This window comes from Aedes albopictus, chromosome 1, assembly GCF_035046485.1.
Source record: "Aedes albopictus strain Foshan chromosome 1, AalbF5, whole genome shotgun sequence".
Classification (NCBI taxonomy): domain Eukaryota; kingdom Metazoa; phylum Arthropoda; class Insecta; order Diptera; family Culicidae; genus Aedes; species Aedes albopictus.
The window spans coordinates 203,902,881-203,928,324 of NC_085136.1; the positions used below are offsets into that span (position 1 = coordinate 203,902,881).

Genomic DNA, 25,444 nt, shown 5'->3' on the forward strand with positions numbered 1-25,444 from the left:
GTCCTGCATTTCCGTGAACTGCTCGATCGATCACTACGGAGGCGCATAACAACTACAGAAGAAGACCCCGTTTACTTTGGCGACCACGAAGCCCTCATAGGTAGTAGACACCAACGGAGTATTTACCCGTCGTCCATATCGTCCATATTTTTCCGGCCTCATCCGTGACCCAATTGCCATTGCCGGTGGTTATGAGTCCGCTATGATGGCGATATCTGTCCCCCACTAAGAAACTGTCTGATAAAGCAGTTTCTGAGCTGTGTCACGTTACAGTGGTTCAGATTCAGCTGCGTTACCTGCCCTGTGATTTGTCAGCTACGGCTCTTCTGAAGCACTTTTTGCCTGGGTGCTGGTTGTTCACACGTGGGTGGACTCGTGCAACCTTGTGCCTTATGGCCTGCGCCGCCGCAACGCCTGCACGGGTTGATCCTGACTCATGACTTGTATCCTGGCTTCAGACACCTGAAGCAAACCTACAGTGGCTCGTGCAAGGTCAGTTGGTATATTGACCAGCTTCCCTAGACTGTTTTGTTTCCGCAAAGGCTGCCTGTATTCCCATCGGGACTTTCCGTAGGCAAACGGCCACGGTGTTAGCCATCAGTATCTCACACTGTTGCCACAGCTCCGTGATGAGCTCTTCCGCGTCAATGATCTCGTCCAAGGGTCTTAACCTTAAGAGTCGTCTCCGCTGAAATAGCTCTCACTCGGCACCCTCACCAATTACCTCTTCTGCCAGACTCTTATAGGCGGTACCTTAAACCGTTTTGGATCCCCTAAAGCGCCCCTGAGACTCGTTCCGGTAGATGATAAACGTGTGTATCGCGGATCCTGCCCAACACATTTTCTTTAGCTCTACAGTACCGATGAAGTTGAGAGATCAGCACGCTCCATGTAGTCGAGTTTCCAATCGCCCCAAAGTCCTGTTTCGTTGCATGAGTCGTTACCATTTGTCTTTCCATATTTTTATAACTGACTCGCAGGGCCGAGCGCCAGCCTCCTACCTTACGAAGGACCATAAAACATTGTCGAACTTAGTGTCCTTCTCCGCTGTTCCATGTGTGGCACAACCCCTGAAGCTTTGTTCGATTTCATGCTATGGATGGCTGTTTCAATTTACTGCAATGATGAAGCTTAGATGTTGACACGGGTACTGCGTCGAACCCTTGGCGGATCGTGCTGAGATGTTGGTGGCGTGGCCGACACTTGAAAAAGGTTTGTAATGCAAACTCAAACAAACGCTTCAACTGGCTGTCCAGACATATAATTTAGTCCTGCTGCTGCAATGTGAGATATCGTAGAGGAGACGAATGGCTCCGATACTTGCAGTTTACCGCTTTTGTTTGTTAGGGAACATGGACGTGCAAATTCGAAACTTTTTGAGGGTTTTGAGCTTTGGGAACGGCAGGTTGTTGGCCTAAGGCCCTTCATCCACCGTGATGGGGCTGCCACCCTAGATATAACTTTCGATGGAGGAGCATTTCATATACAGCCGCTGGATGTCAGAACAGACGCTGTTTATGCCGTACCTCCTTAGCGAATAGACATTCGGATCGTACTGCCTCAATCTAGCAGAATTCAGAAGAACAACAGTGACCTGCATAAATTAGAATAAAAATGATGTGGATTTATCGAAAACAAAGAATCGGATGTAATGCCACCTACGTCGCCCATCAATAACACAGCGCAACATTTTTTTTTTCTCAAGAGCAAACTTATGTGTCTCTGACAGATTTTGGGCCGCTGAATCCGAATCTGGGCTCAGATTTGCTCCAGCACGTCACAATTTTGAGCTATACCTCAATTTATAGGGCAAAATATGCGATTTTGCGCTTTTTTAACTGCAAGCCATTAAGCATGGAAACATATTTTTTAATCAATCAAAGCATAAATTGGTCAATTAACATCTAAACTAACGAGTCATGCAAAATTTTTCGTTTTACCAAATCAAATTTGATAGATTTAAGCATTTTAAGTCAGTATGTAAACTTGCATGCAACTTTTGGAGGGTGACTTGTGTGGGAAATAATCAACATACCATAAATCACTTAAAAAATATCAAATTCGACTTGGTAAATCGAAATATTTTGCATGAGTCGTTAATTTAGATGTTAATTGACCAATTTATGCTTTGATTGGTTAAAAAATATATTTCCATGCTTAATGGCTTGCAGTCAAAAAAGCCCAAAATCGCATATTTTGCTCTATAAATTGAGGTATAGCTCAAAATTGTGACGTGCTGGAGCAAATCTGAGCCCGGATTCGGATTCAGCGGCCCAAAATCTATCAGAGACACATAAGTTTGCTCTTGAGACAGATCAAAAGTTATTTTTTGTTACGCTGTGTAATAAGTAACGAACCACGTAACGAACGAATTAGTTGTCAGGTCGCTAATGTTGCTAACGAGAGACACACCAAACAAAATCGACAGTTGCTCGGGATGATTGTCGCGATGCGAAGTGAATATCAAGAACCTTGCAAAATATAAACAATACGATTGAAGGCAAGTTTTTGAAGACCGATTATTTCTGTAAATTATTTTTTTGCGTCACCTTTTAGGTATGTACTTGCTACTTCCGTTACTAGAGAAATGCTATCAGATCTATCAATTTTTATGACATTAGAAAAACTTTGCACTTCTGCACAAGTTGATACGCTTCCCTTTTTGCGGGCCACTTTCGAAACTAAACAAGTGCACGTTGGATATGTGCAGATAATTCTATTGAGTTCGTAATTAGTCCCATTTCCTTGCTTTGCTCTCGGCATCCTCGCTCCAAGTGCCAAAGCCATTTAGAACACAACTTTCCTACCGCTTTTTCAGTCTGCCCTGCCTGAGCAACATCCAGAACCACACAGCGACACACACCGCACCGGGAGAGCCGTACTCGTCGTTGTCTTCACCGTCTTCGGTGGCGAAGAAAACTTTGCTCACTAACAAGTAGTGTATCTATTATTAATGTCACCATGTAGGTACTACGGGGCACTTCAATGAGCACATCAGGCAAAACTTTGCACCTCCCCGAACGGAAAATATGCTCCGATATAATTGACAGTGTTGTGCTTAATAGATTTCGTGAAAAACTTGCCGTTGCCATTACTCTAAGTTAGTACGATTGTTTCTGAATTTATTGTGAACGACACTTTAGACGATAGTTTTAAGTTTTTCTTTGGATTAACATGGTGACATTCAATGCCAAAGTTTACATGTAACAAAAATGAGAGCATTTGCAATAGATATTGCAATTGGGATATTTTTTGTGTACAACATCGTTCAAGAATTAATTAATTGAGAGTCCTTACAGTTATATTAAGAGGGCCTATATAGCCGAGGCGGTAAACGCTCGGGTATTCAGCATGACCATGCTGAGGGTGACGGGTTCGATTCCCGGTCGGTCCAGAATCTTTTCGTAAAGGAAATTTCCTTGACTTCCTTGGGCATAGAGTATCTTCGTGCCTGCCACACGATATACACATGGTCATTGGCAGAGGAAGCTCTCAGTTAATAACTGTGGAAGTGCTCATAGAACACTGAGCTGAGAAACAGGCTTTGTCCCAGTGAGGACGTTACGCCAAGAAGAGGAGAGAGGAGAGAGAGGACAGTTATATTAAGATCTATACTTTTGATATCATTTAGTTCATACCATTTCCTAAGATTCATGTCATTCAACTGCCACTTCACATTCATGCATTAGTTATTGCCAACATCCCTCATTAAATCCATATTAGAGAGAAGGATAATGCGCCTAATTGAGTATAAACCGAAGTAAAATCGTTCGCATGCTCGAGTATCTGAAAGCTTCGTTGTTACCCATCATACATTACTTCACAGCTCCACACCGATGCCGGTTATCCCCTTGCCACATAACACCGCATGATCCCATCAACTTCCTTTTCCCGACAGAGTGTGCTAGTAATCCGGCATCTCATATTGAGGCATCCCAGATACCAGCAGCTAAATATGATTCAGATACCATCCATCACGACGACGGCGACGACCATATGTGATGCAAAGTATTAGTTTGTCACGTGATAGTGGGAGCATCAAACAACAGCTCTGCCGGGAACAGCAAAAATCGCCCGAGGTTCGGAGTGAAACGACAGATTGGTAACACGGTCGGAATGATATGACGGAAAGGAAGCTTCTTTATTTGCTATTCTTAGCCATTTCCATGAAAGCTTGAAGCATTTTGTCAATTCGTTGTCTGTTTGAGACATGTTATTACCATCCCTTCTTGGTGGGATACTACACATTCCACAAAAAACACAATTTTAAACATGTATTTATTAAATACTAGCTGACCCGGCAAACCTTGTATTGCCCATTTCAAATGTTTTGGTTTATATTTTTTTTGTTTACAATAATCTGCCACATTTAATATTAATTTTATTGTGTTGTTCGGATTCATTTTTGTTAAGAGAAGGCCACCCTTTCATAGCAGTGTAATGTGAAAGAATAGCATATTTTTAAAAGAAGGAAAATCTAAGATGAGCAGCTTGGTTATCAACCTTTACTCTTTATTATTCACCATTGCAAGGATTTCGGAACGATCGTGCAAATGTTCAATCTTTGAAAGCACAATGTTCTCACATCCAACAACAAAGGAAACAGCGCGTAAACAAACCGATTAGTCCAAACACCACCCCAAAATACGCATCCGCTACAGAAAAACTGTAGCGGCGACTTTAACCAATGTATGCTGAAACCGGTGTGTACATTTTTTAGTGGGACTATTTTATTTGCCTGTGCGTCGTATTTTGTGCAAGATCGTCAATAATGTAACTTAAAGTGACAAATCTCCCAAAGTGTTAACCCTGGCGTTAATAATTCGATCGCTAAAAATACATCTTTGATGAAATGAAGTAAACATTTCGGATGTAATTTTTAGTAGTTTTGTCTGTTTCATTTATATTGTGTCCTCTTGGGGAGGGTTCTCACACTATTTAAGAAACATTTCTTGCCTTCATAAACCTCCTCATGCCCAAGGGAGCCCTTGATTGATTTCCGAGTAATGAAAAAATGTCTGTTGTACACACTTAAAAATTTCGTGTAAATTTGCGTTTATTTCGATGCACATATTTGGAGCATCGAAATAAACGCAAAATTGCGTTAGACATAAAAATTACACGATTTTAATTTTACACGATTCATGTCTCGTGTGAGAGTCGTGTAAAATTAAACATCGTTTAAATTTAAACGATTAATTTCCAACGCTTCTGTATATTGACATGAATGTTTGTTTATGCATTTGATTTTCGACTTTCGAAAAAGCGTCTTCTGAGGATAATCATTGCGACGATGTGGTACTTAGCGTACATAAATCAGATGTTCGGCCATGCAAATGTTTCCTCATCAACGTTGGGCAATTGCTCTCGACGCAACAGCATCGCAAAATGGAGCACCGGGAGACGCACTGCGAGGTGCTGCTGCTGCTGATGAGGGGTTTTTAAGGAACTCGATAGATTTTTATCATCATTCTCTAGTTGGAAGATTGCACATGTATCAATGATGACTCGGGTACATATAAGGTGTTACAAATAACAGATATTCGCGGCACAAAACAAACTAACAGTGGGTCTTCCGGTGCTTCTCACATGAACAACTCCCTCCGGCCGTCGGCAGAACAAAACTGAAACAAAGACGCCATTTGTATTGATGGTAAACGAGTGTCGCTGTAAATTTACACGCCAATTGAAATTTATAGTTTAAATAACAGAAAATCAAATGTTATTTAATTCACTTTTCAATTTGAACATAAAATTAATGTGCCATTGAATTTTAAGTTCATAAAAGTGTAAAATTGTATGTTTTTCTATGCTCTCATTATGTGCATCAAATTCGACTCAATTTTCAATAATTTTTTAGTTTAACCCTTTCGGGACGGATGGGTCATATTAGCCCACCTTATATGATGAGCTGTATAAAATCAAGGACAATAGATAGCTATATGGTTTCTTTGGCAAAGTTGTGCCACCAGATGATAACAATTTGGAAAAAATATTATGGATCATATTCGTTACACCAAAACATCTAAGGGATCCAGAACATTTGGTGATTTTCAGTTCTAAGAGAATGCTCTCGAATCTAATGAATACCGAATATTTCAACCATTGTTTACACCTACATATATTTAACCGTGTTCTATAAGCCTGCGTTCATCATGAATATTGTAGTCACGTAGATATGTAATGTTCTATGCTCTCCAAATCATCCGAAACTTCAGCCAGAATGCTCTATCATATCTACCATGGGTAGTATCTTTTGATATTTTATTTATCAAGTTAGGTTCTGCGAGGCTATACGCGGTACAACCAATTAAATTTCCAACAAATTAAATATTTAAAGTTCTCCAAATCATCCTGGAGATCAGATAACATGATCTACCACAACAACCAGAACATTGTTTATGTCTCCGGCTAATGAGACATACCCAATCAGGTTCTACAAATCCAAATAGAGCATTCATGATTAATGTTGATGAGTGTAAGACAAACTAGCATAATTTATAGCATCCGAAACTTCAGGGCAAGTGATCTATAAGATCAACACAAGCATTCACATTTGCTTCACCAGTACTACGTATCAATTTATGCTCAATGAGCCCATTCGCAGCATTACAGGTATTTTTTTGTAATCTTGATGTCCTAGGTTTTCCAAATCATCTTGAAGATAGGGCCATATGATCTACCACAGCAACCAGAGCTCTGTACGTGACTCTAGCTAACGAAATATACCTATGCACTATGCCGGTTCTACAGAGCAAGATGAATGATGTATGATTAATTTCAATGTGTAAAAGATTCTTTAGTTTAGTGATTCTATACACAGTACTACAAGCTGTTTTGTATGTTATAGGTTTTCCAAATTATCCTAGAAATCTGGTCATGCAAGCTTTCCTACGTTAACAAGACATGTCCAAACTCTCCAACTTCTACAAAGCAAGATGGATCATTCTTGAGTAATGTTGATGTGTGTAAGACATTCTAGGTGTATTAGTCTTATCCGAAATTTAATTCCAATGATCTTAAAGCACTCACATTTCGTTGTACAATATTATTTATCCACTTTTGTTCAGTGAATATATACGCAGGAACTTATGTATTTTTTCGAAATTTAGATGTTCTGTGTTCAAAAAATTATCCTAGAAATCAGGTCATACAATTTACCGCAATAGTTAGTTTATAGTACAAGTTTCATAAATTTTCGCGGCAAGCGAGACATAGCCATGCTGATTCTACAAAGCAAGATCCACCATTCATGATTTTGATGTGAGTCAGATATTCCAAGTCATTCATTATCATACAGAACTTCAGGTCAACCAAGTCTATGATAGTTCCTTTATTTTATATTACAGATATGTGCAACCATTTAGTTTTTATTAATTTCTTTGTATTTGTGAATTTTAACTTAATGCTAATTCTTCACATAACCATTTAGTGAGTTTAACCCTATTTATGCATTAGGTAATGCACATCTCGCTAGCGTAGTGTACGGGTAGCGTGAATGACTGGATTAAAATGATCTCAATGCACGACGACTAGGGTTAAACGCAGCACTACAGATATATATATATATATATATATATATTTTTCTAATATAGAAGTTCTAGATCCAAAAAAATCGTCCGAAAGATCAGGTCATATGATCTATAAGACCAACTTCGGAGATGGTCTTAACAATGATAGATACACATTAAGCATCTATAAATCAGTGTTGATTATTATCTCGAACGGGACATGACAGCTGGCTGGTACAAGCCCTCCTATTAGTTTCAATAGAGTTCATACGGGTGTTGCTTCAGTGTTGCCAATAATATTCATACGCAAATCCATCGAACTTGTTGACTATTTTTTTAGCTGAGATGAGTGAATTTCTCCACGTCAAGGTCGGAATAAAAACAGCACAGAATATGCTAAATGTTGATGGTTATCAACTTTCAGCAAAACGAGATTTAAAAACCAGTAGCTACTAACAACACGGCAAACTTAACAATAAAGAGTTCTATTATAAACTAACGTAACGGGACGCAACGCTGCTTTTTTTTTCAAATCGATCTATCAGAAGTGGTCTTTTCTGACAGACAAATGATTTCGTACTTGCACTGGTATCAGATAAATGATTTTGTAATTGCACGGATAACTATGGAGACCCTAGTGGATAAGGCTATGGATCGCAAATCCGGAGACGGCGGGTTCCAGCTTGATATAGTGAGTTGCCTTGTTTTCATAGACATTGAGAAAATATATTTATTTGTCTCCAGTGCTATCGTTGCACTACGGATTCGACTCAAATTTGTCCAGCGTAGAAGTATATTGCTTTCTGAGTGATAAAGAAGAAAAATATACTTTTAATTGCTTTTTTCATCAAAAAATCAATCCATAAAGATGATCATAGTAAAAAAATGGCATACTTTTTGCTCCAGTGATGCAAGCTTTCGACTCTAGAGAATCTTGTTATCATTTTTCAACAAAATTAATCCCATGTTATTGTATACCTTATTTGAAAATAACTGTATATAAAGTTTTAATTACCGACATCGTTGTTATGTAAAATTTGCAATAGATTGCATTGTTATTCGAAAGAACTTACAAAGAACGAACTGTTTTGATTCCTTGACATGTAATGGAGCACACACTCAGAATATTCTTTCGTTAAACCTCAACGAATATGCTTCGTAAAACCAGTTTTCGTAAATTGAAAGCAATTTGCGTATAATGTACGGTCCATTCGTACCACCATGCTGAAACAGTACAAATGGAGTTGTATCATATACGAAATCACGAATCCGACAGGCGCTAAACTTGTTCATTCGTAGATTTTAGCTCCTACTTTGTAAAATGAAACAAAATAAACAAATGTCAAACGTTTTTTACTAACCATGCGTAAAAAGAAAATTTCGCTTCGTAGAATGCAACTAAGCTTTGCGGTCATCAGTGGCGATTGATTGGATCGCAGAGAAAATAAGGCAACATGTTTTCATGAGCATATGACGGTGCGTGTGCGAGAAGAGGAAAGGAAACATGCTCTCGGTTCAAAGTAAAAGTTATTTATAAACAGAACCAAAGTGGAAAGCGTTCTGGTTGTTTTCGGACGGCTTCAACAAGCGCCCACAGATGGGTGGCTAGCACTGGTAGGTATCAATCAGAAGATACGTGAATCGAAGCGTGTGATATCTAAGTGGACGAACGTGTGGTATTTTTTTAAGCATGTTTTATGTCATTCCGACAAAAAAAAAGAGACAAAAAAACTTGTCGGAGCAATTTTGTACGAACCGAACTCATGCACATTACGAAGCTTTTCGTTGCAGAAAACAACGAATGGCATTTGTAAACATGACGAGCGATTTCGTACAATGAAACAAAATATATTTTCAGTGTGCAGTTACCAATTCAGTAATGGTATCAAGAAGCGGTTTTCTACATTTAAAACTGAATCGTTTTTACTTTTGACTGGATGCATAAAAATGTTTATTCAATATTTTCATGCCTTTTTGCTTTACAATTGAATATTATTCAAAAAATCGAGTCTCACTTGAGACTTTTATATCTAAACAACTTCACTAATACTTCACTCTTGCAATATGCAAAATGAATCTATATATATAAAAATGCAGTGGCATACGTGGGACCGCGCATAACTTGCGAACAGTAAGTCCGATTATGGTCATTTTAGTTTTGTTCTGTTAGTTTTCACCCATGGAAGGTTTATGAGCCAAAAAACTTGGAAAAATGAAGAGTTTTTGAAAATCGATCTTCCATAAATTTTGACCGGGGACTTCAGAAGGCCGGCTCCAGAGGCACAAAGAAAAACTAGAAAGCTCGAGCAAATTCATTTTAATTCAACTACTGTGCTTATCTTCGGACAGATAGGCCTATTTCGGAATTCCCCTCTGTAATGGTTCAATCCTCGAATAGACGAAAAGAATATCTGACGAGTTGGGGGTAGATTGACTCATTCTGAAGAGTCATCGCAAATGGAGCAGCATCCGATCGTTTTTCCATCAAATGTACCTTTGTATCGGAAATCTGTGAAGAAGAGAAAAGCTGCGTGTTTGTGTGGGCAAAAGAAGAACTGAACCGGGCGATCGAACTCGAGTTACAGTGAGAGGTACCGATGCCAGAACGCGGGATTCCAAAAACCGGTGAGAGAGTTCTATTTGGAAACCATCCGTAAATGACGCAGCACTAGAGTGGGATGGGGGAATCTTTGATAGTGTGTCGGGGTCATGTGGGTCATATATTGAAATGGGAGAATATGCTGAGATGGGGGAGGGGTGTCTAGAACTGCCCAAACAGTGCTACGTCATTAACGGATGCTCCCGTGGGTACATTTATGGTTGATATCATATCATCCGTGTCCGAGACATATTTATCCCTACTATGAGTTCCGAGCGCACAATTACGGTTATATTTTGAGGTAGATGTTATACCTTGTAAAGTAATTTGGACTCCTGAAATGCATTTCTACAGCGCTGATGCGATTATGAATTTCATGGTTCTTCACGATGATCTTGATGGTCAAGGAAACGGCATTGTGTGAAAATGCAAAGACGACGCCAATCATTCTTTTAATATACCATTTCAACTATGGTGAATTGTTGGGTGATGCTTGAGGCGGGAAGAGGGGGCGATTGTGCAGTATTGAAGGTGATGAGAGACGTATAATCGCTTACTGGTCACTGGTTGAACGTTTCCAAATGCTGTAAAAGTACGATTAAAACCAATTTTTAAAAAATATTGCTTCTATGATGTGAAGGCTTAATTTTTTCATGAAAGTTCGCTAAAAAGTGATATGCTTTCTCCGGTTCTGCCGCTGCTGCAGTTTCCAAAAGTTTCTCGTGATCATATTTGACCTCGTCCATCGACTTCGTGTTGTTGCAATTGTGGTTTGTTCTGATAATAGCCACATCCAACCCAGGATGAGGATGAAATTAATTTCTGTAAATTATCATACGACTTTCTAAAATTATCATTTTCAATTTATCTGTCATTTGTATTTGTAGCAATTGACCTATTTTAGTGTTTATTTTTCTGTACATCCGGGGAAGGGAATATTATATTTTGTTCTCGTATCAGAGAGCGAGTAATGGCGCTTAAGCCTATCCTATGAAGCTAGGTGGAGATGAACCAGCCTCGGGCTGAAAATCTCCCTAATAAAGCTAATAATAATAATATGAAGCCAGGACATATGGAGAAATGCATGTGTCCCATCCCAGAAGATGAGACGCCAACGGAGTGTGCATTAACCTTCTTAGCAGCACCACTCCCAACGATATTATATTCAAACATCATTCCCCTAAAACGAAACGGCTGGTACGGTTGTCCCCGTTTCTTCCTTCATTCAATTCAAAAAAGTTTGTCAATCATGTTGTTCATAAGTGGATAACATGATTGCCTTGGATTTTTGAATTATCTTCCAACCCATTAGTCTGCACAGTGGGCTTGGCCATTTTAATATTTGTGTCACATCATCTCTGATATGCTGCAAATATTAATGCTGACTAGAAAATATCGGAAGAAATTTTGGTATTTGCAGGATGCTTTTCAATACTGGCTGTGCAAGCACTAGAATAGAATAGAATAGAATAGAAACGTACCTTTGTATCGAACCTCAATTGCTTCTAGGTACAGTTCGGCAACGGTACTGACCACTAGGACGCAGATACTTGGCAAAAATGATCATTTATCAGAGTTTGCGATGCTCCTCGTTCTCAGAAACTAGCGATGATAACTTCGTTTCTGTATTTCTGCAAGCTAGTCTAGGAGGAAAACTGAGGATCTGAGGCGAAGTCTTCTCAGATAACAGGACAACAACAGGCATTCTCTCGCTGACATGTCCTATTCTATGATGACTGAGGATCCACACAAGGTTGCAATCCCCCCCTTCCTTCAATACAGGTTGACTTGCTCATACCCTGATCAATAATGGCACCGGCCAAGCCCTCACAGTCCAGTCCTTAAAGTCAGTTGGGAAAGAAGAGTAGTATTAGAGTGTAATGGTTGATTCTACTAGAGACCGAGAGCCTTCTGCATCCCCACATAGAAAGAGTATATTCACATAAAAAAATTCTATGAATAAATACAATTTTTTCCATAAAAAATCAACTAACAATAGAATCATGCAGACAGACTCAGTTCAGTTTCCTACCGGAAGTTGGATCAAAACCACCAATTTTTTGTTATATGTGAAGCTACATTTAAGCGAACATTTAATCAATACGTTGTTTTTGGTAATACAATTCCATTCACATATATAATGGCGGCAATAACTTAATCTTCATGACACAAAAATAATACCTACACCTAATGCTAAGACTATTGTAAATTGGGCGATTATATCGTTAAATGTCTTCACTTGTTAGATTTCTCTACACGCAAAGTGCCAAGGTGTAGCTATCTGCTGAGCTGAATCAACTTCCCGTTGAATATGGACAAAACTCTATAAATTACATCGATCGCTATCGCGCCAACGATCCGTTAAACCGTTCCCAAATAGGATAATAGAGTTGCTGGTTTCAGTCCCCCTACCAGTTTGACACCTTCAATCACCAACCGTTCCAGCAGTGCCAGTGTAGGTATGTATCTCGATAGTACGACAACGGTGGCAATGTGCGGTTGTGTCGCGTTTTCATGTCAACGACCCATTCAATTCCGATTGTAAACACAGCCGGACATGAAGCTCGTGGGTGTCCTTCTCCCCTTCAAGCGTTCCACTTGTGTTCCTGTATTTCGTGTCGTCGTCGGCTACAAAAACCCATCAAAACTAATAACAATTTCCCGGTCGGTTATTCTCCATTTCACGATAAAGCTGGCGTGTCTTCGAAGCACTTCATTTCGCCCGGAGACGTCTCTTCTTAGTGGGGATTCTCCTTACCCCGTTTTGCGGGGTCTTTACTACGATGGGGTTCTAAATATATTTTAATGAGTTTTCCACTCCACTCGGCTGAACAAGCCCTGATGGGTATCAACAGGCGGGCGGCGGTCCGCGATTCTTGTGCAATGTTCGAATTCAAGCGACCGGAATGGCTTGTTTCCATCGAAGTCGTACACGCCCTTTCGGAAAATTGATATTACTGTCAGCCACGCACACGAGCCACAACCATCAGATGCGTATCAACTGTACCCTCAAACAGCACTTGGCCTAATCAATGAAGATTTGGTTCATTCACGACCGCCTTAACGACTTGCCATTCGCTGGTGGTGATTTTGCTTTTAGCGGAGACACGTTCGATGTATAAACTTAGTTTCATAGCCCAAGAATACCGTTTCTCGTGAAAATTTAGCTCAATTGATGAAGTAAGGATTGGAATTCATTATGAACTAGCACAGTCATAGCTACAAGTGTTTCAGTTTGAGTTGCTCAATTAACGCATCGAGCTTCATTTGATGTACAGCCATAGAAAGATCTGCATTCCGTAGATCTTTGATTTTTTCGTAGTAGACCTAAAGAAATAATTGACTCATTGCATTGACTCTGTCAGAGTTCTAATTTTGAATCCGTGGGATAATGTCTACAGGCTCGTGATTGCCAAGACAAGAAGTAAAATGGTTCCTGCACAGCAGTCACCAGAGATGTTGGAGGAGATAATCGAGGGGGTCCCTTCGCGTTATGATCCTTGGCCTCTCTTCGTAGGACCGCTGGGACTGGGGCAGGTGATCAGGGGAGAGGTTCACCTATGAGAAACTCATCGGGATTGCTAAAATCCTGTAGCGTATGTAAGGCCCCAGCCCCAGGAACCAGGCCTTAAATGTAGCTATAGTCCGAGACAACTCCATCTTCATAAGATATTATTATGAAATTCATATAACTACGATTAGAGCACAACATCATAAGATTTTTAATGAAGTTTTTTTGACTGAGAGCTTTTTTTTTAAATAAAATTTTACTCCTTGACGAATAAGACACAAAGGTGCCTCAGTACTTGCTTTGCTATTCATGAGTTCAACGTTGCACGTTGCCCGAATGCATAAAGCTTCCCATTCACTGAACAACATGAATTGCTACCATTTACGATATTCATCAAACTTCGTCTAGATACGAATGGAAAGGAAATATCGTTCCTCGCTTATGTGAAACATTTCCTAATAAATGGCTGACCATTAATCGGAATTGATTCACCTCTCCACACGTCTCACGACTATTCAACGTGTGCTAATGGAACCGAGCTCTTCTGCACACTGCCGTAGTAGTTATGTAGGTAGCATTCACCGAATTCAACTTCTTCAAGCCAAAATTGACTGTATGTGAGCCGAAACTGATTTGTTTGTACAAATAGTCGGAACCTACCTCCATCCTACCTGGAATAAATTTCCATCACCTACTCGTGTTCGAGTCTTTCTGTTTGAATGGATGGGAGAAAAGTAAAGCACTATGCTACACCCTTCAGGAAATCGAATCAATCTTCCCCATTCGGCCAAGTGTGCACACGTTTGACTGTGTAGTATCAACGGATGGCTGAACGAGCACGGACGGATGGATGGGACGTAACTTACCTCGACGGAGCTGTCACGGATGTAAATTTCCTTGACATCCTCCGAATTTGGGTCCCGCTTGCGGTACGTGATCCGGTAGCCAAGGAACTCGCCCAGGATCGTGTCCGGTGGTGGTGGTTTCCACGAGATGTACAGCGAGCTGGCGCTGGTGTTGTGGGCAATCGTCGTCACCGGTTTGCCCGTTGGCGCTGGGGAAGGAAGATGGAAGAGAAGAAGCTTAATTATAAATATGAGCACTATTCATTCATGGTTTGTTCGCATCATGAGTTTATGGGCTATGACTTTGAGTTTATTGGGACTCAGGTTGGTATTTATACTGGAAATAAGACGCGAAATACGCAAAATTACAGTGATAAGTTACTGTTTAATTTGAATATGCTGCTACATTGATAACTTGAGAGTCATAACTGAAACATGTTTGGATGATGTGGTGTGCACACTGTTGTTGTGCTCATGATTCTAGAATTTTCATTCCGTCGATTCCGTTCCACGTATCCGATGATCTCCTCGGGCAAAGGCCAGTGCTTGAAATCCAATGAATTTGAATCGTACCACACATATTCGTTTCCTCCGTTGGTTCAGAAGCATCTGCAGTCATGAGAACGCAACATCGATGTGCAACACGAATTTATATTCTCACTGACCACTAATGTTGCTGAACCAAACTAGTTTGTAGTAGACTACATTGAACGAACATCATTATTTACGTTGTTTTTGTATTGATAATTCAAAAGTTGTCTCAGAAGGGAAGACGACACATTTTTCCGAAAGATGACAATGAATGACGTTTTGTGGTTGCAACAAATATTGCGACATTTGCACCCATTTAGACTCGGCTGAAATTCATTATCATCACAGTTGAATTTCGCACACGACTTCGCAGCGGTTGGTATACACAAGTTCGGTTGAGTTTATGACAGGAGCGTCGGGTGCACAACGTGTAAACAAAATTAGTTTGATTAGTGTGAAATGTCGCTGGGAAATGATGATTCAGTGAATTCTCAAATTATCACAGCAGTCTAAAAATTAATGAGAAACCCAATAGCTACCATGTTACATAGCAACCGGCAAAACAACACCGTCTCATAATGACACGCTTAAGAAAAATATAGTGTTGTCACCGAGCGAAACATTTCAATGTGCAACTGACTGCGTTGGTTAGTTTGATACTTCCAATGTATTTTAAATCCATGTAATGTTGTCAGATTTTATGCAATAGCATGAGCATATGAAATAATGTCAACAAAATCCAAAAATCATTTGAATTTGTCATCAATGCGCATCTTTTTCCAGTAGCGCACTTATCCTCCTCCTCTTCTTGGCGTAACGTCCTCACTGGGACAAAGCCTGCTTCTCAGCTTAGTGTTCTATGAGCACTTCCACAGTTATTAACTGAGAGCTTCCTCTGCCAATGACCATTTTGCATGCGTATATCGTGTGGCAGGCACGAAGATACTCTATGCCCAAGGAAGTCAAGGAAATTTCCTTTACGAAAAGATCCTGGACCGACCGGGAATCGAACCCGTCACCCTCAGCATGGTCATGCTGAATACCCGTGCGTTTACCGCCTCGGCTATATGGGCCCTCAGAGTAGCGCACTTATGCGAACATCAAATATGTTGGCTACGCCAATATGTAGGTACCACGCATTTGTATCACAACAGCTGGCACAAGTTCTGTTTGTTTCGCCGTGTTCAGATCGGGTTTTCATTACTGTCGACGTAAAAGGCTATCGAAAGTGGTATGTAATACCTATCCAAAAATTGCAAAACAATCCAAAAATTACTAGTTTTTACTTTCCGTTCATCTTCTGAAGAAATTGTACAATGAAAATATCTATATCTTTTTTACAGCAATGCCGAAGCGCAAGAACGATGGAAAAGGAGAGCCATCCTTGAAAAGCAAAATTTTAAGTGTTACCAAAAATGACGGCAACGCAGTGGTTTGTAACATTGACACGGAGTGCAATTACAAGCAGAATAATTTGAATTCCCACAACTTCTCCCGTCATGTTGCGGCACGGCATCCAGAAATTTACAACATTATGGAGTTGGGCGAGCCAATCCCCCAAGACGTCTTGGCCCAGCATCGAATCAAATCATCCGCCCCCGCTCCTGATGATGACATTGCATTGGTGAAGGTTTTGAAGCAAAAAACTTTGGGAGCTTTGGTCAAATTGATGACAAGGCATAGCCTTCCATTCAATGCTATGAATTGGGAAGGCCTTCGAGACCTTGTCCATCATCAGTTAAACCGTTTAATATGAACATCAACAACCACAACATACTGGAACACATACAGAAAGTTCGGCACGAAATTGATGAAATCATTCGTGCCGAAGTAAAAAATGAGATGATCTCCCTTCAATTCGATACAACGACCAAGAATTATCGCTCAGTAATTGCAGTAAATTATCAACTGTATGTGGGCAACAAACTTGTCAAAAGAACATTGGGTAAGTATTCATGACGGATTTTCATTGAAAATAAAGGTTATTAACAATTGAGGGGAGTGTAACTTACAAATATCCACTTTCGAGTAAATGAGACTTGAGGTGCCATTAAACTGTTTGCTATGATGACAAATATTTGGCCAACAAACAAATGACCGACTCAACGTGAATCATGGCAACCTTGGATAAATGTCGGACTTCAAAGGCAAATATTTGGCATAATGACAAACAGTCTAATAGCCCCTTTAGAGTTTTTCACCTATTTTTTATTCCATACCAAATGTATGGAGTTTAAAAATCGGCCCTATTTTCTTCGATTTATTGTAATCATCGTAAAAATAGTCTTAACCTTCCGTAACTCGCGCGGTTGACTACCTGCGTCAGCACCACGCTAATGCTGGGTACAAAAAGCGAGATTTTTTCAACGTGCTGTACAAAGTACAACAGGGCGATCTTTCGATCTCCTGTACATACTATTTTTTCGAACATGTACACGTAAAAAGCAAACAAAAATCAATCGCTTAAATACATATGTCCGTTTTCATGCAAATAGTCTTACATTCAAGTAGCTTCTAAATATATCCGATTAATTCACTCTTTTATAATTTAACTCATACACTATAATACGCCAAAAATGGTAGAAGCAAATTTTATAACAAATAAAATGGGTATATTAACAGGTTTCTTCTTCTGTATGGCTCTACGTTCCCACTGGAACTTGGCCTGCCTCTCTCCAACTGAGTGTTCTTTGAGCACTTCCACAGTTATTAATTGGAGGGCTTTCTTTGCCTGCCATTGCATGAACTTTGTACCTTGTGAGGCAAGCACAATGATACACTATGCCCAGGGAGTCGAGAAAATTTTCCCGACCGGAACGGGAATCGAACCCACCGTCTCCGGATTGGCGACCCATAGCCTCAACCACTAGGCTAACTGGAGACCCAGGTTTATTGTACTTGAAAAGCAATATCAAGAATAAGTTTATGTATCTATTAATTTAAAACCTTGAGAATGTTTTTTGTAATTTATGGAAATCATAGCATTCAGACTTAAATTTTGATCTGGCTGTTTCCAGAAAGAAATATTTGATCATATCAGGATCAACATTTGATATAATTTGCTCTAATTTTGCATTCTGTCTTATTGTTTACTACTTATAAACGTTTTATTTCAGCAGGATTCCGGTAATTCTACCATTTCATATAGGAAGATTCAGACAAATCTATAATTTTCCTTTTCTATTTCAGATTCGAAATCGAACACCCAACAAAGATCAGATTGGGGAAAGGAACCATGCATCAACCAAAAATATTGTGTGCACTTGAGCGTTGACCAAACGTTTCCTTTGAACTTTGCCCTTCCACTAACACCCACATTCTCGTGACGCCCAGGCCTGAAAGAATGAAGAGGTCTCTATGTACTATCATAGGTGTCCAACTAATCTTCCTTTCCCATCCCTCAGCTGTCGCAAGGACGTGGCCAGGACAGCACTCGACCGTTGGAGCACACAGAACAGACGAACATGCTCAAACAAAATCGCTCGAAAATCTTGTGTAAAGAAAAAAACAAGCTCAGTAGCGACATCGACGGTGACTTTCCCACCTAAAAACTCGTTTCGACGCAATGATGGCGCTTACTAAAGAAATAATTCATTAGCACACCCTTGAATTTTCCTACTCGGAGACTGAGCTGAATTTTCTCAAATAGCAAAATGGTTATGATTATTTCACTAATTCAACAACTCAATTTGGGCTACCCAATGATAATTAGTTTAACTACTTTCAATTATAAATGAGTTGAACAACAATACAATTATTGTTTCCCTAATAAATTCAACACACTCACTCGGTGGAACTATATTAGGGTGCACACTTAGTGACCAGGCTTGTCCGCACTGAGCGCATGAAAATTCTGCTCTTTGGATTTACACCATCAAGCACACAATAAATTATAAATGTTTTCATTTTATCAGATAGAAGGATGTTGAAATATTGTAAATGTCATTTTGAACTGTCAAAAAAACCGCACCGCAGAGCCACACGGAGCGCGCAAAGAGGTTTTCACCCGGGTGAAAACACTCTGGTGAATTTCAGTTTGAACGGCCCGTGCGGCGCTGCGGTGCGGTTTTTTGACAGTTCGAAATGGCATTTACAATATTTCAACATCCTTCTATCTGATGAGATGAAAACATTTATAATTTATGATGTGCTTGATGGTGTAAATCCAAAGAGCAGAATTTTCATGCGCTCAGTGCGGACAAGTCTGTTAGTGACACTAGCGCCAAAAGATAAAACAACGACGAATTTGCACCCCGATTCGAAATGTGACAGCGCCACGTGATGGCCACATTCCCAGTTATTTCAAAACAACCGTTGCAATGCTTTACACAACTGCACCTCATGAGCTTGGACGTCTGTTCTCTGTGGTTGGAGGATTGCGTCAATCTTGTCTAAGAGTCAGAGATTAGTCCCAAATCTTTGTGCTTAGGTAACGGTCAGGAAGGATGAAACCCTAATAACAGCGATCCAGGGCTGTACCACCTACGAATTTGTGCGACTTGCTTATTGCTAATGCTAATGCTAATTTTTCCATACGATTTAACAGTTCTTGACTACCATGCTTCCGTGAGCTCGAGGTGAGAATTTGAGAAAGTTGAGAACCGAGAGTAGCACAGACGATACATTGAATACAAGTGATGGTGTCGCCGCCGGGCTGTCAGCGCTGGAAACAAGATGGTATAAAGATTCTTTCATGCAATTTTCACTGCTAGCGCCAACTGAGAGCAATCAATAAAAATGTAAACAGCAGTCATCCTATTGATTGGCGACCAATCTATAAACTCCATCCAGTGTTTTTCCTTCTTTAAAAATGGGCTGTTTTTTTACTTACACTGTTAAGGACAGATTGTTAGAATCCCAGAATGGCCGCCACAATGGCTGACTTTGGCACCTACTCACGATTTCGAGGACACACATCTCTTCCTAAACAAAATCAGCGCACCGAGCGCACCTGATCTTCTTATTTTTAGCTTATTACAAGTGAGCAAGAACAGAATAATAAAACACACTGTTGTGTGAAGTTTGCTTCTTAAGATTTGTGCGTTTGAAGTTCTGATGCACTGTTGACAAGACGTTTGTCCTTAAACAGCTGTTTGGTTACCATGTTGTTTATTGGAAATTATTGTTTCGTAATTGCATCAAGTTGCACGGTAGCAAATTTGATTAGCGAAACTGTTAACTTTGTCTGATATTTTTTCCTTTTCTTAAAAATGTGTTGTTCTTTCAACTACGCCTGTTACAGAATTGTTTAACCCTTTGGAGACGGGATTTTCACGGTTCTGCATGCAACCTCGCCAGTCTAAAACACGTTTGTGATGGTCGATTTTCTCGACTGGGCACATATGACCCATCTGTCCCCAAAAGGTTAAATAACATACTGTAAATTTCACTCTTAGATAGATTTGCCATTCTTCTAGCAACAGGCTATTCTTTCGATGCCTGTTTTCGGTGAGGAAATAATAAAAAATGCATCATGCTAACATGCGGTTGGACTAAGAATTAAACCTCACGTCTGGAATGCCATTCAGAAGCAGTAAATATGTAGGGGAAAAGTTCTCAACATTTTTTTTTCTGGACATGCATACATATTACCGTCCACCTCCGTTGGTTTGACCGCATCTAATCTGAACAATTTTCAATTTGATCCCCGCTTATCTGCACATCATTCAAACTCAGGAAACGGGGTTGTTGCGACGCCGTGGTAAGTCTAAGAGAGACATTGAACAGGCCTAGTTATGAATACCGCTTGTCGCAGCATAAAGCAACCGAATGCAGTAGTAGTGGTAGGTAAAGGGTTGAGAAAGAGTGAAACGTAGACAGAAAGGAAAAATAAAATTGAGTGAAAATAGTGCCAGTGCGATAAATCGTTGTCTAACAGAATATTTGTTTTAAACTGCAGCACTATTCGCAGACTATATAGTGAGTTAGAAGTTCATTGGTGAAACGCTTCAGAATCTCGTGGGTAAGCAATCAAAACAAAGCATAGTGCAGAAGCAGTAATATTTAACAAAACCCTTTCCCAGCAACGGTATGAATTGAATCAATACGCGCCAGAAGCCGGCAACCAAAATAGGGGAGAAAGGTCAGTTTCGTACACTGTAAGTAGATATTTAGAGAAATCAAAAATTAGACTTGCCATAAACATTTATGTGAAAATTTTCATTCCTGTTAGGGTAAAGTCGCCAAATATCGACACAGGTTAAATCGGAGAAGAAGTTGGGACGGAAACCACTTCTTGTAAGTATTAAGTTTAGTTTAGTTTATAGATATTGTGTTAATACATGAAATAAATTTCAGTTTTAAGCATTGCTGAAAAACAATCGGCTGCTGTGAAAATTCTGGTTTCCCTCTCGGGAACAGGGGTAAAACGAAACACAGAATCAAAAACGAACAACAAAAAGAATTACCATTAGTGTTGAAAATGCTTTGACATCCATGTGCACAACAGAACATATGCTCGATGAACAAATTGAGATTTGAGACTCGAACTCACGACTCCCAATCCAATAGACGGGCGCTTCTATTCCTCTTCAAGCTACGGAGTCACTCGACTATCTCTGCTTCCAGCAGGCCTAGAACAGAACTCGCGGAAAATCGTAAAAAAAGAGAGAAAAATTCAACTGATTGAGAGACTGCATCATGATAAGATTTAAGATTAGAATCTCAAAACAGCAAATGAAATATGGAAGGGTATACTTTGAAAGAACAGCCTATGTATGAAAAAAGGAAAATCCTCTGATAATATTAATTTAGCAATTGATATTCAAAAAAGTATAAGTCATATTATTTATGGAAGAACAGTCTTGCATTAAAAGAAGGGAAAATATCTATTTTTTTTTTCTGAAACCACCTGAAACGTTTAAGAAACGCTTCAAAGTGCCACTGAAATCTCCCTGAAGCTTCTTAAGAGCTGTGATTCAAAATGTATTTTCAGAAACTGTAGGCCCCCTTAACCCCCCCCCCCCTTTCCTCAAAATCCCCAGTAACACCCCTGAGACCCTTCGAAACCCCCGAAAACGCCTGTGTAACGCATCTGAAACCCGTCAAAAATCCTATGAAGCTTCATAAAACGGCCTCGAAATCTTCCTAAAACCCCTCGAATACCATGTAACGCACCTGATACCCTCTGAAACCAGAAAAAAAACGCCTACGTAACGCCCGAGTAACGCCTCTGAAATGCGCCAAAAATCATCTGAAGCTATCTGAAATGCCTTAAAATCCCCCTAAACCCCCTCGGACCCCATGTAACGCACCTGAGACCCTCAAAACCACCGAAAACGCCTTCGTATCGCCTCTGAAACTCGCCAAAAATTCTCTGAAGTTCTCTCAAATGCCCTCGAAATTCCCCAAAACCACCTTGGACACCATGTAAGGCACCTGAGACCCTCAGAAATCCCTGAAAAACGCCTACGTAACGCCTCTGAAACTCGCCAAAAATCATCTGAAGCTGTCTGAAATGCCTTCAAAATCCCCCTAAAGCCCCCTCGGACCCTATGTAACGCACCTGAAACCCTCAAAACCACCGAAAACGCTTTCGTAACGCGTAACTTCAGAGGCGTGAAACTTGCCAAAAATTCTCTGAAGCTTTCTAAAATGCCTTCGGAATCCCCCTAAAACCCCCTCGGACCCCATGTAACGCACCTGAGACCCTCAGAAACCCCCGAAGACGTCTTCATAACGCCTCTGAGACTCGCCAAAAATACTCTGAAGCTTTCTTGCCCTCGAAATCCTGCTAAAAACGTAACGCCTCTGAAAAGTTTTGAGCGCAGTTTGACCATCGCCAGATAGTGGTCGGAGTCGATGTTGGCGGAGAAGAGTCGTCCGTCAATCAGAACGTGGTCGATTTGCGATTTCGGCTGTTGTGGTGATCTTCAGAAGTAACGATAAGGGAGGCTGTGTTGGAAAAAGGTGTTACGTATGGCCATGTTTTTGGATGCGGCGAAATCAATGAGTCATTGAGATTAACCACTAGCTGCTGGTATCGAAATTGCATCAATATTTTGCAAGTTCCGTTTATTCGTGTATGCCACGCCTAATTACGTGTTAATGTGCTTAGTGTGTAGGTACATAACGTTTATACCAACGGAAAGATGTTCGTTCGAGGCAGACGCGCCAACTTGGTCAAATTATTGGGGGGGCAAAGCCTGGTTTTTCAGATTTTTGGTATGGGAAAATCGAAAAATCATTAAAAATCATCAAATATTGGGGGGGGGGCAAAACCATGCTTGCCCCCCCTAAGTTGGCGCCTATGGTTCGAGGTATCAAACCAGTTTTGCGCTCTTCTAGCTCACCAGCTTTCTTTCTTGTCGTTAGGAAAAGCATCTTCTGCTAGCGTCACTAAAAGAAAGCAGCATCCCCGAGTCGTCCCAAGGATGTAGTCTAATCGTAATTATGGAATTAATTTGCATAATTTAAGCAAACTTGCCTGGAAACAAACGACAATGTTCGGTCAAATGGCAGATACAAGTCGGAAGCTTCACTGCGCGGTCATTGCTGAGAAGCTACAATCTTGGTTGTTTGTTCCAATGTTGATGACAGCACGGGGATCATCTAATAAACAGGCTTTAAAATGTTTCCCTGTCACGCTCATCGCCCATAAAAGATGCTCTGACGAGGACTAGGACTTACCTTCTCGCAGCGTCACGAAGTAATACGACTCCTTGGACGGTGGACTTCGTCCCAGCTCATTGATTGCAATCACCCGGAAGCTGTACACAGTGAAGGGCAACAGACCACTCACTTGATGGGATGTCACATTATTTTTCGTTCGGATTGCTGGCACCTGGTCCCAGCCACCGTTCTCGCCAACCCTGAAACGACAGGAAAATGAAGAAAAATCTACAATCACGTGTTCTGTCAATCATCTGCGACTGTCGTCGAGGGAGAAACATCGTTGCTGATTGGAGAAAATTCCCTCGGCGGCATTGTTATTTCCAATAATAATATTTCTTCAGTCAATCACAATAGGTGGTATAAGGATTCAAAATTGCCTCTGAGGGGTAACAATTGAATACAATTAATTACGACGTTCTTTCGGCCCCACCCATATCGCCACAGTAAGAACATTGAAGATGTATCGGCAAAGGTCAACTCTTCGACTTGTAGACAAATGCTGCGGAAGGCGTTACTGACGTTTTCTCAGCTCACAGCTGCACACAACCAACGGTACCTACCACTTCTACTGGTTGCACTTTGAATGCAGGTGCTGCTATGGGATTTCTACGGAAGTCAGTTGAAACCAGTGCATTCATTGTGGTAACAATGTTGCAGCCTGAGCAAACAGGAGCAGTTGTTTACTGCCGGTGGGAAAAGCTGAGCACATAAAATTGATTGTTTTTATCACGTAGAGTTTTCCTTTTGGGAAAAGCCTTCAATGATTGCATTCTCAACAGTTCCGTGCCACAAGTGCAATCGAGAGCAGTGTGCATAGAATGCCGGTATGACTTTAAGTATTTTAAATACCATGCATTACATCTTAATACTGTCGTGTTTGCATTGCCTTGGGTACGAGAAGGAGTCACATAGTGAGGAAAGACGTATTGCATCATTCATCTAAGGATGTTTTAGTCGCTTCAATGTGACTCGCATTTCACATCTCGTTGCTTCATTTGGTTGATAATTTAGGATACTTAAACTTATATCGAATCAGCAGCTGAAATGAACATCGGATAGTAAAAACAGTTTGATTTCCTGATTGCACAACCAATTCTATATCTTTCAAACATATTGCGCACAAAAACCGCAAAGAATCACTTTCTCCTTTTACTTCTTTTTATTCTGTTTCTTCTTTCACAAGGCGTAACATCCTCACTGGGGGTGGAAGCTCAGGTAAAATATTATCTCCTGGGCGCCCATTAAAACACTACCCCCGGCGAATACTGATACTTGAGCCTATTTAGCACTGTAGTTGGAGGAAATGCCAATGCAGAACCCGAAGCTTCCTGGAAGGTAAGCCTTGGGTTAGTGGGTTGGTGTCAGATCCTGCGAGCCAGCCGTAAAAAAAAACTAGCAACAAAAAATCAACAAGAGAAGAATGCGAACCGATACCAATGGCGACGGCCACAGCGACGAAAAGGGACTCGCGATTGGAAGCTCGGTACGTGGAACTGCAGATCTCTCAACTTCATCGGGAGCACCCGCATACTCGCCGATATACTGAAGGACCGCGGGTTCGGAATCATAGCGCTGCAGGAGGTGTGTTGGACAGGATCTAAGGTGCGAACGTTTACAGGTAGTCATACCATCTACCAGAGTTGCCGATTCTTCAACATCAGCATAATAATCGTGCACAGTCCTCACTCCGGAAGCACTGATGATGACAAAGACGCATTTTACGCGCAGCTCGAACGCGAGTAAATACGATCGCTGCCAAAACCACGACGTCAAGATCATCATAGCGGACTTAAACGCTCAGGTAGGTAAGGAGGAGGAATTCAGACCGACGATT

General features: G+C 40.6%; 1 protein-coding gene across 2 annotated transcripts in view; it reads right to left on the minus strand.

Moving 5' to 3' along the window:
• The window catches only part of LOC109431959 (protein sidekick-2), a 288,459-nt gene that overhangs the window by 13,916 nt on the left and 249,099 nt on the right, over positions 1 to 25,444 (minus strand). For both annotated transcript variants that reach the window (XM_029866982.2, XM_062846153.1), the window contains exons 5-6: positions 23,626 to 23,807; positions 14,488 to 14,675 (exon numbers count right to left, since the gene is read on the minus strand). In XM_029866982.2, the coding sequence (XP_029722842.1) occupies positions 14,488 to 14,675; positions 23,626 to 23,807 (370 nt within the window). The remainder of the gene's footprint in view (positions 1 to 14,487; positions 14,676 to 23,625; positions 23,808 to 25,444) is intronic.